Consider the following 15,057-nt stretch of genomic DNA (forward strand, 5'->3'; position numbering starts at 1 on the left):
AAAACGCCGTAATATGGATGACGTCCTGGATATAAGAGACCTGCAAATACATACAGAGCAACATCAGGACGCGTACAATCACAACCACGAGTCGAGACACGTGTTTCACATGAAACGGAGAGGCACCTGCGTTGCCTGTAGAGCTTTCCAACTAAGTGGCAAAGCGCCCAGAGACACAGACGGAGAAGAAGTCGCGGTGCCTTGCTCGTGCCAGCCGTGATCATCCCATTCAGCCTGAGGACATCATCACCATCATCATCATCCCGAGCCCGCGTGTTTCAGAACGAAGAAGCATCGAAGAGGCTAGAACCGCCATTTTCTCTCTCCTGCCACGGGAACAAATTGGGCTGTGGCCCCCGACCAGACACCTTCTCGGATGACTTCCCCGGGAACTCGTCCGCCTCCTGCTGCGCCTCCGGAAGAGCCCGAGGCTTCGGCTGCGGAAGCTGCTCCTTCAGAGGCCCTGGCGCTCGTCTCGGATCGAGGGGTGTCACCCGGAGCGCAAAACGCCCCTGCTGAGACGTCTGGCACGACGAACCGCCTCCGGCGTCGTCAACGACGCCGACGCCCGTCAGGAGCGTCTTCCAACGCGTCTACCCGATCTAGCGACACGTCGCGGGAGTCAGCGCCATCGCCGGGAAAGACTCCTGGAGCGCAGTTCAGCGACGCTGTGGGTCGATCTCCCCCGGCTACTCGGCGCAAGAGGAAAGCGAGCGTCGCCGTGCAGCCTCACCACACGCAGCAGGTGAGGAGGGAAAGATTGGAATCGTTCACATCACACGGGTGTCAGTTGGAGTGAGGGGTCTGGAGCGTCATACTAATATTGATAATCAATGAGTCGCAGGACAATGAGTCATATCACCTGTTATGTGAGCAACGCCAGCATTTTCAATGGTCATCAGATCATCTGCTTTCAGACAAAATCAGTCCGAGCGCCTCGTCCTCCAGACATTCCGTGAGGCGGCGCACTTCAGGGTGACACTACTAAAAGGCAGAAGAGGAACGCAGAGAGGGATAGAAAATGGCACGGTTCACGACTTTCATCCTATCTGCCAGGAATTGCTAACACTAGATGTATTGTAGCGACAATGACGCATCTCGGCGGCTCCTGAGTCACGTGACCGATAAATGGTCATTTTGACACCACCAATGATGTTTCAGTGCCGCTCACCTGATGCTGACGTCGTCTGCTACACTGTCAGCTGCGCATGCGCCAGCGCACCGATACTACGGCCAAGAGAGGTTGGAGGAACAAGGCGGGACGGCCTCAAAAAGCATGACCTAGCCGCCTTTCCTGAGTTATTTTCTTCCTTCATGGCTGATATTAAGAAAAATGAGTACTGGGAGTGAATCACTCCTCTAGACATGCGTTAGTGCGCTGCGGCTATGGCTGAACTGTTTATATCAGTCCACGTACCTCTGGCTGAGCGTCCAAGGGGCATAGGTTCTGATCGCGGTTGGGACTGATAATATTTCGGGTATATTTAATTTTCGAAAATTTCCTAGTGATGCGTGCAGGCGGACGGACGGAAATGGCGGACAAAGTGAGGGAGAAATACTAACGGTGTATGCATTCGTGCTTTAGAAATTTCCGATTTCTGCCTGAAAAGCACCGCCTTCTATCGGCGCGTCCTGCAGCCTTCCGACGAGCAGGCACTGGCAGCACGTTCTCAGCCTGCTGGCACCGAGACGTGGACGCCAGTCCCAGAATCGGCAGCTAACGACTGTCCAAGTGCAGCGGAGGCTCTCCCGGGCGAGTGCGGGCTGGGTACGGCTAATGCTGCCTGGAAGTCCAGACACCCCTCACTCCGTCTGGCACCTCGAGACCACGAGAAGGCTCATCTCTCCGAAAACACACAGGCCAGGAAGCGCGGATGCCTGGTTGGCAGATGTTTTTAGCAGCTTTCTTGGATAGGACAGCTTACAGATCAAGAAATAGATACCTAAAGCAGTGAAGACAGCAGTACGGCCCCCAGTCAATGTATTGGGAGACAGGGCGACACCGGACATGTTCACTTTATTCCACGAAATCGCAGCACTCGGAGATAAAGGTGATGTTAGCCCACAGTGCTTACAGAATTAAGTGCTTCTTCTCGAACAAACTAACCGGACATCCTTCAAGATATCCCAAAAGGCTCAGTCAAATGGGCAGTCGAAGCCTATTTTTGCACTCCTGAACAGGCGACGGAAGCCAATTAATTTTCAGTCATGATCGGATCATTCCAAACCAGTTCCCTAACGGTCATCAGAAATCAGGAACGCAGGAAAGGGAATGTCAATTTACTCTGCTCTGTGCTCTCTCAGTTCTCAACTAAGATTTAAAAAAACTTCGTTAATCGACAGAAGCGGCTGCCAGTTATATTTTTATTCAGAGAGGGGCTACCTTCGCGGCACGCACGGGACATTCTGGAACATTTCGAACGAAAGATAGTGTTCGTAAACAGTTCTGGTGGGCGAGGTAGAGTGAGGAAATTCTATTAGTACTGAATAGTTAATCAAAGAGGGAAGCTCTATAGAATAATCTAATTGAGTGGGAGAGCTGGTTTTCCATCTTGACAGTGAAAGCGCTCAAAAGGACAAGGACGATAGCAAAGGAAAGACATACGAAGCGCTTTGTATGTCTTCCCTTTGCTGTCGTCCTTGTCGTTTTGAGCGCTTTCACTGTCAAGAAGCTCTATAGGACGGAGTGGCCCGACAAGCTAAATGTGATAAATGTGAGATATTACGGTCAACAAACTATAGAAGTGCAGAGACAATATACCACGTAACGGAAATGAAACCAAAGAACATAACACCGGTAGATTAAGAGGTTACGTTGGAAAGGTGACTCTCTATCGCCGTTTAGAAGAGGATCTATCAGCGCGCTCTTTTCGTTCTACGTGCAGCACGACTGGACGACAGTCGACAGCCTTCCAAGGTCAACGCGACGGCTGTGTCGAAGGCGGCGAAAAGGGAGGCCTCTCGTGAGGCGGCTCTTTCCGGAACGTGGCTGTCCGCGGCGCAAGCCACCGGCGCCGGCGCTGCTAAGTCGGCCCAGGACACCTGGCACGGACTTCAGCGCTGGGCGCAGTTCCGACACCCGGTGAGTCCTTGACGGAGTGCCGTGAATCCCCTGTGGTGTCCGTAGCACGGCTCGCATGTGGTAGAGTGCGGAGAGGAGGTCGCGGTGGCTTAGCGGCGCTGTCATGGTGCTGAAGAGGATACTTGCGCTAAAAGCGACATAAAATTAACGACCGAATGTTTTGAAAAAGTGTTCGAATGTGGTCAAGACATGCAGGAAGGAAAAGGCAGTGGAGGCGCGCCGTGTATGCCGGTTGCGTTGCGAAAAGCCTGGCTGCTGACAGGTGTCATTACTAAGATTACTTTATGGGCACACAGGAACGACGTGTACGGATTGGGAGACCCTTAGCCGTACCACGAGAGTAATGCAAGCAGGAGAATACGAATGGGGCGGGGAGTATTTAGGTGCTCTCAGATAATGCACGGCAGTTTACCGGTGGTCCTAGAGAGATAGGTGTATTACTACTGTATCCTATCGGTAGCCACTTGTGGGTTAGAAACTTGGAGGTTAGCGCAAAGGGTTAACTTCTTCGGTAGTCGAAAGAACAAAGCACCGAGCTACGGAAACGAAAATTAACGTGGAGCTCTTAAAACTACCTACGTGATATGAATGTGAAAGAATTGTTTTTATTTTGGAAATTCCTTCGGAGCAAGGAATTTTACGTTTCTTTGATGCCACACGGTTACGTTATGGGGTATTTCTCGCGACCACATTTGCGGTCAACAACGGCGGGTTTCGTTGTCGATGAGCCATGCAATGCTTTCGCATTTAAATGAATTGTGCAACGTCAAGAGACAGGAAGATAGCACAGTGCGTTAGGGAACAAACACGAAGTAATGATACCTTAATGGAAATCAAGGTGAAGAAGCGGGCGTGGTATGGGCACGTAATGCGTAGGTAAGACAGCCGACGGTCCTTAAAGGGATACTGAGGCGGTTTTCGAATCAGCTAACCTTCTAGGGTTTTGAAGTGCTGTCATTGCTGATCACGTCTGTGAAATTATTTTTTCGATTTTGGCTAAAACAGTGGCGCAATCACCAATTAAAAATGCGATGTTTAAATTTCCCGCGCCCCGCGCGAGCGCAGGAGAGGGGAACAGCGGAGAGGGAAACCTCGTCCATGTCGGCCAGCGTGACGTCATGTTGAGGAGCCGGGGATGCTTCGGCGCACCCGAGCGCGCTTGCAGCGCGCGTTGTTTCTCGTGCTGCATGCGTTGTTCCTCGTACTGCGTGCGTTGTGACGTACAAAGCGTGTCAGCTAGCTGACTTTGAGAATCAGATTCAACAGGCACTACTCTGCGTTGGTGTCCACGAACAACTACGGCCGCGACTGTGTCGTCTTCCACTGTTTTCCGCAAGATCACAAGCTCGCAGCGCAACCGCTCGCTTCTGTGACGAAGAATTCAAGCCGACTAAAGCAAGCTTACTCTGCTCGAAACACTTTCGTAAGAGCGGCTACAGGCAGAGCTTGTCCTAGTGTGATCTCTGGAGATTTCTGTCGAAAAGCCGCGGCTGAACCATGACACAGTCCCATTGATTTCCTCGCGCATAAGAGGCGTGTCACCATTCCGAAGAAGCGCCTCTTTTAAAAGTAGAAACATGCTCACTTAGCCCCTGAAGAAACCTTATAGAGGCTTAAGCATGTGTCGATCTCCTCAGCTTAGGTGCGGCCAGACCACCTGAGACGTGCTCAGCAAGGCTCGGTTAGTGATTTTATACTCGGTTCGACGTGTCCAAGCAAGCAAGCAAGCAAGCAGAGCAAAGCACAATAAAGCAAAGCAAGCAAGTATCGAAGCTCTTCATATGCGGCATCTCGTTTAATCCTAGCTAAGCAATTAAAATGAAAGCGTTCGACGTTGATTTCGGATGCAAATTTATGAGAGAAATGAATGCCAACCGAGTTTTTGCAAAAAAACGCCGCAACCTTACTCGGTTTCTTCATCAAGTTGTGGCAGCGGGCGAGTTGCAGCTAGCTTGGCTTTTAAACACACATATAGTTGGCAACTACTTCACTGAACCTAAACTGCAAATCTAGGAAGGGCGAACGTTTCCGAGGCAGCGATTAATATTTTCTGGCATCAGCTGAACGCGCCAGGAGTGAAGCGTATTTGTGCGCGTATTTGGCTTGGTTTCCAGCACACCATGATTGCGTCACTATCTTGTGGTCACATGCCTCGCAGTGCTTGACCACTGCGCTTCGCTAATTTTGACACCAACTTTGTGCTCCTTCATCGTTTCCTTGAAATACTTTCTTGCCCCAACCTGCAACGCCGGGTACTGAGAACAGGATTTTTTGTACACAGTGCTTTGGGCCTTTTCTTTAGGATGACGCTCTTCCGGGCGAGCCAGGAGGCGTCCGGTGGTGGTAATTGACTTGAGCATTGTTCGCACCCGTTCCTTTCCGAGAATACGAGCCGAGGTTGTGCTGGCACCTTTTACGCATGGTCTGCATCGCGTCTTTGACGCTGGCGTATGCTTGTGCTAGGCATAGAATTTTTTGCTTGTGTCTTTTTTGGTTTGGTGGTGGTGAAAACTTTTTAATAAACAACAGGAGAGTTTGCAGACCAAAAATGGCCCTTTACATAGGTGGAGTCCTTAGTCCGGGACCCCGCTGGACGAGGCCGCTACTCGCGCCCGTTGGACTAGAGCCCTTTGAGACTCCAGCCCCGAGCAGTTGAGCAGGGCTGCCTCCCATGCCTCTCGGGAAGGGGAAGGATTGGGGGGAAGGGAAGGATTCTTTTGACAGGCCCAAACCATGTGGAAGGTATCGGAAACTTCCCCACAGTGAGGGCAGCGCCCATCAATTTTGGGGTCGAAATGTTGCACTATTGCAGGACACAACAGAGTGTTGGTCTGCAAGCGCCTCAGAGTTCGCTCATCAGCTTTACTCAGGCCCTTAGCAGGGACCGGGAAAAGACGATGGCGTTCGCAATAGTCGTCCAGAATTTCTCTGAACCGCAGAAGCGGTTGCACAATCTCCGAGCCGGAAGAGCCTGGGTGAGGTGCCCGGTAGGTAAGCGCTCGGGCAGCCGCGTCCGCAGCCTCATTACCTCTAACGCCCTGATGGCCTGGAGTCCAAACTATGCGTTTGGGCGAAGGGTCCGATTCCCTCACTGCGCGCTTTAATATACTCCAGGCTAAAGGTGAAATCTCGCCAGCCAGGTAGTGTTGACAGGCTCGACGCGAATCTGTCACGATTACCTTCGAATTCAAGTCCGAGGCGGCAAGCGCAATGGCTACTTCCTCAGCCTGTGCTGAATTTCGAGCCCGAAAGGAGAGCCCGTTAACGCATTGATCCTGGTGAACTACTGCGGCCGTGTAGAATCCATTGGGCGACGGCCCTGCCACGTCAACGTAGTATACACCCTGTTTGGATCCGTGTTGGTGTTCGAGGGCCCGAGCGCGCGCCTCTCGTCTGCCTTCGTGTGTATGTGTGTCCATGTTGCGCGGGAGTGGAGGGACCCAGAGCTTGTGACGCCATAGCTCCGGAATCCGACACGTCTCCTCTGGAGTACACTCGTGTTGGATGTGCAAGCGGTCTAGCAGGCGGCGCCCGGATGCCGTCTGCGAGAGTCGCGTATATTGGTTCACGAGGTGGGCCTCTCGTAACTCCTGGTAGGAGTTGATCACCCCCAACGCCGACAACTTAGCATTGGAGGTGGCCACTGGGAGGCCCAGTGCTCGCTTTGTAGCCTTTCTAACGATGGTGTCGATTCTTATTTCTTGTTGTTTCGTAGTGCGAAGGTAGGGAGCGGAGTAGAGGATCCTGCTGGTCACGAAGGCATGGGCGAGCCGAAGCGCGTCCCTGCCTCGCAACCCGCCGCGCTTGTTAGAAACGCGATGGATCATGCGTCCGACCTGTTCGCCTACGCGCTTGAGTTTGGCAATAGTGGATTCCGGGCTGAGCCTGGAATGAGCAAACTGTAGTATCCTGTTCTTCGGTGGTCAGTAAAAAAAAATACTCGCCGTATTCGCTTTTACAACGACACGGAAAGCTGCGACCTGCCCTCGACGCAGCGCCGGCTCCGCATCGGCAGCTTCTCCAGTTCCTCCATGTCTCCAGTCCTCAAAGTGACGTCACGACCTCTCTTGACCAATCACGGGCGGCGGCGCGCCGCGCGGCGTGCCCCGCGGCACAGGCCGCATATTTCGGCTAAAAAAGGCAATTCGCGCTTGTTTTTGCCTTATTTGGATGCGATATTCCAGTATACAGCATGAAAAACTATAGGATGCCGCTGCCAGCCCGATTTTCAGAAAAAGTGCTTCAGTCTCCCTTTAAGGGTAGCGGACTGGATTCGGAGAGAAGGCAACTGTTTCAGCGACAGCAGTTTGCGGGGTTAAGGGTGCGGGAGCTGGCACCGGAGAGGGTTATTTGGAGAGGTATTGAAGAGGGCCTTGTCCTGCAGTGGGCCTAGTTAAGCTAACGATGATGATGAGACACAGCATCATTGGGGGCAGACCGGCCCACTGGAGAGAGCGTGTGCCTGGAGAGGAGGGAGCTTCCAGCCGCGGTGCCGCTTCATAAGCATTAGGCACATTTAGTCACAGACACTTTTGCATACTGTGTACCGTGTTACGTTCCCGGTTCTGGAGTACCGCAAGCCCGCGCGCATCCAATGCGCATGCGCGATTCACCTTTACCGCCAGCTACCGGGCAGCTGCGCGCGCTCCTGCAGCATCAGGACCAATCAGCGCGTGCTCAGCGGCGGTGGGCGCGTTCCCGGTTCTCCGGTAACGGTAACAGCGTATTCTAAAGGTGTCTAATGATGTCTACCGTGTTACCGTACGCCACTGTCAGGCACTCTTGTGATTCTATTAAAAGAACAATTTTTTTTGCCACAAGTTAGAGCACAATAGCTTTTTATTTGTGCATGTTATTAAACTGACCCCCGAAAATTTAAGCACTATGTTTCGTTTCACTGCAGTATATTACGCCTCACAGTATAAATAAGCACTGAAAAGAAAAAAAATATCACTTACTAATTAAATGTGCGAAATCTTTTCGATACCCTTGAATGAGATATTACCGTATGACCAAAGTTGTAATTCTTCACCTAATTCTCCGAATCGATTTATTGCAGCCTTCAATCGAAGCGAAGGACAACCTGCCAGCAGCAACAATGAGACAGCGGACTGGAGCCAAGACACCAGTCCTGGTTTGCGTCTTAGCAACACTTTCGATTGTGGTCGCTGCAGTGTTGACTGCCTTGTTGCAGCCGCACAATAACGGGACCTCGAGTAATACAACGCCAGTCTGCTCGACGATCTCTTGCGTAAGCCACGCCCACATCTTAGGGATCAACCTTGGCCAGGGAAGAGCGCCATGCGCCGACTTCGGCCGCTTTGTTTGCTCCGGGTGGAAAAACAAGCACAGCGACATTACGTTCAACGTCCGTGGAGAGGCCATTCTAAATTGGGTCATGAGAGTACGAAAGTACAGCGTTCAAGCCGGCGTAACGAGCAACATGTTAGAGAGGCCGCTCAATATGATTCGCAACTGTATGGACAAGAAGAGCAACAGCGAGGGCAATGACCAAGTGCGAGAATTTGTGAACTTTGTGAAAGGCCGCATCTTCTCCTGGCCGACTCGGGACTGGGACGAAGAAGAAGTGGTTCCATCCTGGAAGCCTCTGCGAGCGCTAGTGGAGCTTGCCGTGCTGTGGGGGCTGCCCCTCTGGTTCTGCGTTGACTTCTTACCGAAGTTCAACGGGCCACGACGAGTTCGGGTCGTCGTCAGTCCATCACCATTGGCGATAGTTTTTCAACGGATTCAACGTGAGATAGCGCTCTTCGAGGACGCCTATTCGTTCCTCGTACAAATGTACATCGGGGAGATATTCAGCAAGCGGCCAGCTGCTCGTGCCTTTGAGACTTTCCTGTTGGAGAGTGAAAGGATCCAAAATGACGTCTTCGGCAACTTAAGTGATGCCGCCGGTTTCAAGTACTCTTTACCCAAGGTTGTCACTATTCGAGGGCTAACATCGATCGCTAACTTAAGCCCCGAGGACTGGGAGGTAGCGCTGCAGTGGGTCAACAGTACTCCGCTGACGAGTGATAGCCTGCTGCTGGTAACGAACAGAATGGTTTTGCAGGCGATGGAGACCATCTTTACAGCGTACGATGCCAGGGAGATCTGGTTCCACACATCTTGGTGGCTCGTACAAATTATGGGCCCTCAGATCAGTGACCCGTTGTTCATCGCAGTCAAAACACATCCGCTGGTGAGATCCATACAGACTCTGCTTTGCGTCTTTCACGCACAAGCTTCTTACGGTGCCCTTCTAGCCGCTCTACACAAGACCAGTCTCTCGGCTGCTGAGCGAGGCAACATCAATCGCATGCTGAAGAACATCGAAGAGGTCACATTGGCTAAGGTGAATGCATCGGCCAGGCTGAGCCCAGCAGCAAGATCTGCGCTTGCAGATATGATGAATAGTACAGGAACAGTCTTCTGGCCAGATGGACGCATAGAAAGCATGGAAGACCTTGAGATGTTCTACGGTCCAGCTTACAACAGCTCAGTGAGCTTCTTCCTTGAATGGGTGCGGATACGAGAGCAGCTACAGGGCTCCATCGGCACAGATCAGTACGCAGAGGCGAGTAGCATGCACAGGATGGACGAAAATCGCTTAGCACAGTACAACGCTGGTCTGGGCGTGATTTCTATGTCCGCGGCACTTCTTGCTCCTCCGTTCTACTACTCCGGGGGTACGAGCGCGATGCTCTACGGCGGTTTGGGTTTTATGTACGCCGAAGAATTACTATACGCTCTCAACTCTATGGTATGCCTTCTGAAAGACGGCAAAGCCTCATTTCTTCCTGAAGACGAAAGCCGGCTTGCCCTACAGAGCGTGCCCTGCCCGCTGTGGTGCCCCTTTTCCAACGGCAGCTCCAGGCTGTTTCCCGAACTCGAAGCAGTTGACATTGCCTATTCGGCGTACGTTCGCTTTCGGGATGAAGCCTCTGACCTGCCTCTCAAAGGTCTCGAGATATACAGCGCTGAGCAGCTGTTCTTTATTACCGCTTGCCACACAGGGTGTTACGTGGACCCCCGAGGCATCCCCTCCAATCATCCCTGTATGGCAGCAATGAAGAAGTTTGCCCCTTTTCTTAGAGCGTTCTCCTGTCCCCGCGGCTACGATGTGGGCACTACGGATATGTGCGACTACATCTGACGGACGAGAGTCCCGGATAGAGGTCGCTCCTTTCCGGAAGTGGGCTCTTTTCTCTGCAGGCGTCGCGTTAGGAGCAGCTGTTTTGCGCAAGTGGTCAACCAGATATAGAATGGCTGGCTAGGCTGCTGTCTATTCGGGATCGCAGAGCATGGAATGAACTTCACACATAACTTCTTATCCGCGCAAAATGAATGTTCACGGTGGATTGTAAAAACAACTTTGTGAGCTCAAGATTCGACATGTAGCTTGTATGTTCGTGCAAGTGTCGTCACCTCTCGGTAATGTTGCCACACGGTGCTCTGATGTATAATTGCTGTTAGACATTGTGTATGAAGCTGCGTAGCGGGATGTCATCTCTGTTGTGTGAAATGTTTGCTACGATTTTATGCCGTTGAAATTTTGCGGCTCGTAGAATTAATCTCAACACACTACGAGCGGTGTAGTACTTTTTCTGTGTCCCTATATGTTGCTTAAATGTAGCGGAGAAGTCCAGAAGTAGCTTTTTTTTATCACAGTCGCATTGCATATACGAAGTTTCTAATTCTGACTCTATCGCTGCCAAAATGGAACTTCAACATTTCGTGCTTTACTTCTGTTTACCGTCTCTATGCCATTGGCCGTAACAACGTCTATGCTTTATTTTCCAAGGATTTCGAAATATGTGGGAATGATGCAGCAGGAATTATATACCGGTTTTTGCGTCAAGTGTGAACTTCCTTTGGTATCCTACGAAGGGAGAACACGTTTGCCAGATAGCTGTAGCGTTGGAAATACTGACGTTTTTCCGATACGAATATCACGACGGCCAATGCGGAAATGACCATTCGAGAATAATATCTTCCCTGCAAACAAAGGTCTGATCTTTCATCTATGCATCAACAACCGTTGAATGTCGTGCGTGGTATTAAAACCAGATTTTTAACCCTGCCTGACGTGCGCGGTCGTACTGATCACAGGTGGGTGAGTGTTGCGCAGTTTGGGTACCTGGTGTGCAGCCAGCTGTATTGTCACATCTGATGTTAGCACTGCCTTTTTCTTACTTTTAAATAAGTACGCAACTGTTTTCAACATGTAGCGCAACACCACTCAACAGCGCTATCGAAACCTAGCAAGCCAAGCACTCTCAAAACACGACACCCTCAAAAACTGCTGCAGGAAACAGGCGCTGGTAACCGGAAGTATGAACATCGCAAGTAAGGAAGGCAACGTAAGTACTACGAGGTTGTCGCTGACTAATAATTATGGCTGGACTAACAGTCCCCCAGTGGAACTGCCGCTCAATGGCATCTTCCTTCTACACAGTCCTGACAATATTTCTACACGGAACTCGCTCAATCATTTCTATGTGCTTATAGTTGATTGCACTAACGGAAGATGAGTGGGCTTGTTAGGTTTGATTTCATGAAAAGTGGTTCATTGCGCGAATGTGTCCGAAAAGGTTATTCGAGCGTAATGTCAGAACCTTGCATTTGATATCGATATTCCACAGCATGCCTCTCTTACAGGCACAAATAACTGCTACTGCAGATATGCGTAGGGCGAATTGCTTCGTTGACATGCTTCGTACTAACACCAAAGCGGGTCTCACGGGACGCTTCATTTCGTATCATGCATGCGCTATGGGCTTTCCGAGTAGATTCTAGTGGGCAGCTATTTGTCTTGCTGGCCGCCAACTACCTGTGATGCTACAACAGCTGTTATATAATACATTTATGAGGGCACATCTTTCGTTCAGCGGTAGATTTCACTTCAGCTATTGGTGTTGGGTTATCTTAATGGCGAATAGTGGACACTGACCACGGCCCGAAAAGTTTCACTATAGCGTGCAGTCCCCTTAGATGGAATGGTTCAGCACTAAAATCTAACAACGTAATGTTCAGGAAACTTGCAGGTCAGGCGTTATCCTCCACTGCCCTATCGGATAACACGAACCGGGCTCTCACCGTGTTTTGTCTTCTTTGCTAGATACCACTCTGCGTACGGCTGTTACGGTTCATTCAGCTGTCAAAAACAAGATTCCTTCTTCTTGGTGAAAACTGCGGAGAAGCCTCTTGAATGCACGAGAAATTGTTTGCAGCTTCGTTTAAAAAGACAATCTAAAGCTGAGAAAGAGTAAAATTCAACTCTGAAGGAATACAATTCAAATTTAAACCCCTATTTGACAACTAATCGGGAAGTTTTGTACATATACATGAAACAAAAATACGGAGGGCACATGAGGCTACTACGCGCCGTGAAGATGAAAGCAATAATGTTTTTAATTTATGTATTTTCCTTCCTTTCTATTGACACAGCTGCTCAATATCTTACAGCTGTAAGAGAGCGGAAACACTATGTTCACTTTTATTCGACAAGCAGCAATGCAACGTACAAAAGCTGTAAAGTACCGGTACTCACCTATGGGGCAGAAATTTGGAGGGTAACGAAAAGGGTTCAGTTTAAGTTAGAGGTGTTAAGATCGGGGTACGCGGGCCTGGGAAGAAGTAACAAGACGTGAGTCATCGTGAAGCAAGATGCGGCGAAGGCTAAGCTCCGGCGGAAGCAGCGGCCACGGCGGCGGCGTCCAGTGGTCGAGTCTACCCTCGGGTCGCCGGACGACGGAGCGGTGCTCACAAGGTCCAGCTGTTGCTGTTAATCGAAAGACGGCTGTGTCCTCGACAGAGGCCTCGTGCTTCGGACATCCGGCGGGGGAGTTCGAGGACGTTGGTTCGCGCAGCCCACTTGCCGCAGTGATCAAGGCGATACATGAGTGTTTGTTGATCTACCCCTTCCCATCCACCGAGCTGCGAGAGAGCGAGAGAGACCAGCACCGCCCCTGCCGTGGATGTTACCATCGGCGTCATCAACTGCCTATCCGATTGGACAGCGTTCTTCGAACTTAATTCCCCAGTCAGGGAACTGGGGTATACGAACTGTATTTAACGGGATGTTTTTTGAGACCGGAGCACTCCCATCTCGACTGTAAATATGCAAAATAAATCTTCTGTACAGTTTCCTCCTTAATGGAGTTCGCCCTCGTCTTTCAAAGCCGAGACATGCGGACCTCAACAAACCACCAACTCAAGGGCCCCTCCGTCCTCAACAGAGGTCATGGAAACAAAAAAATTGCTGATGGTTTAGCTTGTTTAATTCTTGTGTGTACGCGAAAGCTTCTCACACGCTGCCAAACGGGTTCTCCGTGAATTTCTGGCGAAACTGCCTCGTTGCAGTCTCAGGTTCATAGAGACGAATCACGTGGTTAGTCCGTCTATCTTATTCGGTAGCTTTCCGCACGTTTTCAAGCATGCACTATGGTTTTGTCTATCTTACCTGACATGACTGCAGGCTTCATTCACGTGGCTCCATCTCAATGTCTATAGTTGCCTGCAGTCTACCGCCCCTTTTGTCTATCTTACCTGACATGACTGCAGGCTTCATTCACGTGGCTCCATCTCAATGTCTATAGTTGCCTGCAGTCTACCGCCCCTGGCGTTGACAGTCACAGTTGGAGAGTTGAAGATACTAGCATAGCACTTCACCTCGGATGTCTTGCACATTGTGAACTGCTGACTATAGACAGCATTGCGTCCGCTTGACTGGGATACAGAGAGCGAAAATTTCACTGCTATAATAATCAGGTAAAGTATTTGAACTCCACTAGATTCGGTCGATTGCCCTGACTACAAACTTAGTAAAACGAGGGTTGCGGATGTTACATAGGCGCCTTACGAATATTTCCACTATTCGTGCCCTCAGTGATCTTGAGAGGGGTTACCGCTTCAAGTGTTAGATTTACTCCGAACATATAAACTTAGACAGCCTAAATCAGGTGGCACCGAAGAAAAAGGAGGCATCAGCCCTGTTCGCCTGGTACACTTTCAACCTCCTTCGCACCTGTGTGCATGGGTAAGGGAGCTTCTAAACGACACCGTTCAAGTTAAATTGGAGAAACCGCAGTGAGCTTCGGGGAAAAAAATGGTAGGTTTATCTTACAAACGCAGGTGAACGGCATCCTAGCCGAAATCAAGAAGAAATGGGCAGGGCATGTGTGTGTGTGTAATGTCGTTATGTGTAGCGTATTGGATTCCAAGAGGGCCAACGTAGGAAGGGGCGAGAGGAAGTTAGATGGGCAGATCAGATCGGAAAATTTTCGGGGATAAGGGAGCCGCCGCTGTTACAAGGCTGGGTCAGTTTTAGAGATATGCGAGAGGCCTTTGTCCTGCAGTGGGCGTAGTCAGGCTGACGATGGCGGTGATGAAACGACATTTTTTTCGCTTTTGGAAAGATAACTCCAACACCTAGCCCCATTCGAAAGGCATGGCCTAAGGTTCGGTCGTGAAGGGGTGGGACTTCTGTGGGTCCTCGGCACTGTGGCTTTCCACAATGCTCACCACAATACAAGCAACCATCTAACGCGGCTCGTTACAAGTAAAGACTTGCGCTCTTGACAATCTCAAGTTTTCAACATTTCCAGCGTAACAATTCCTTGGGCCTTGAGCCCCTCCTTGCTACAGAGGATTTCCAGCATCTTGAATTTCCTTGTAGTACTCATTTACGCTGCTCGTGGCAATGGCAGGTTTTCATGATAATGCCTCACGCATCATTACAAAGAAGAAAACACGCACCCAAAAGTTAGGTGTCTGTACTCCTTCAACACGCTCGGCTCCAAAAAACTGATATTTCCAACGCTACAGCTAGGAGGCAAACGGGCACTGCCTTCGTCAGAGCCATTAATGCAAGTGGACATTAAACGAAAAAACAGATATGAAATTTCACCCATCCGCACAATCTTTACATTTTGTGACATCCTTGAGAAATTAAGCACACACATTGTTGGGGCCAA

General features: G+C 50.4%; 1 protein-coding gene across 1 annotated transcript; it reads left to right on the plus strand.

Annotated features, from left to right (window-relative positions):
- The first annotated feature begins 376 nt into the window (after nucleotides 1-376).
- On the plus strand, nucleotides 377-10,502 carry LOC149332876 (membrane metallo-endopeptidase-like 1). Its single transcript, XM_089557578.1, has 4 exons — nucleotides 377-745; nucleotides 1,639-1,768; nucleotides 2,886-3,082; nucleotides 8,142-10,502. Exons 1-4 carry the CDS (start codon nucleotides 377-379, stop codon nucleotides 10,233-10,235), a joined length of 2,790 nt encoding a protein of 929 aa, XP_089413704.1. The 3' UTR covers nucleotides 10,236-10,502.
- The last annotated feature ends 4,555 nt before the right edge of the window (nucleotides 10,503-15,057 follow it).

Source organism: Amblyomma mixtum, chromosome 8, assembly GCF_055824585.1.
Source record: "Amblyomma mixtum isolate Tamu chromosome 8, ASM5582458v1, whole genome shotgun sequence".
Lineage (NCBI taxonomy): Eukaryota > Metazoa > Arthropoda > Arachnida > Ixodida > Ixodidae > Amblyomma > Amblyomma mixtum.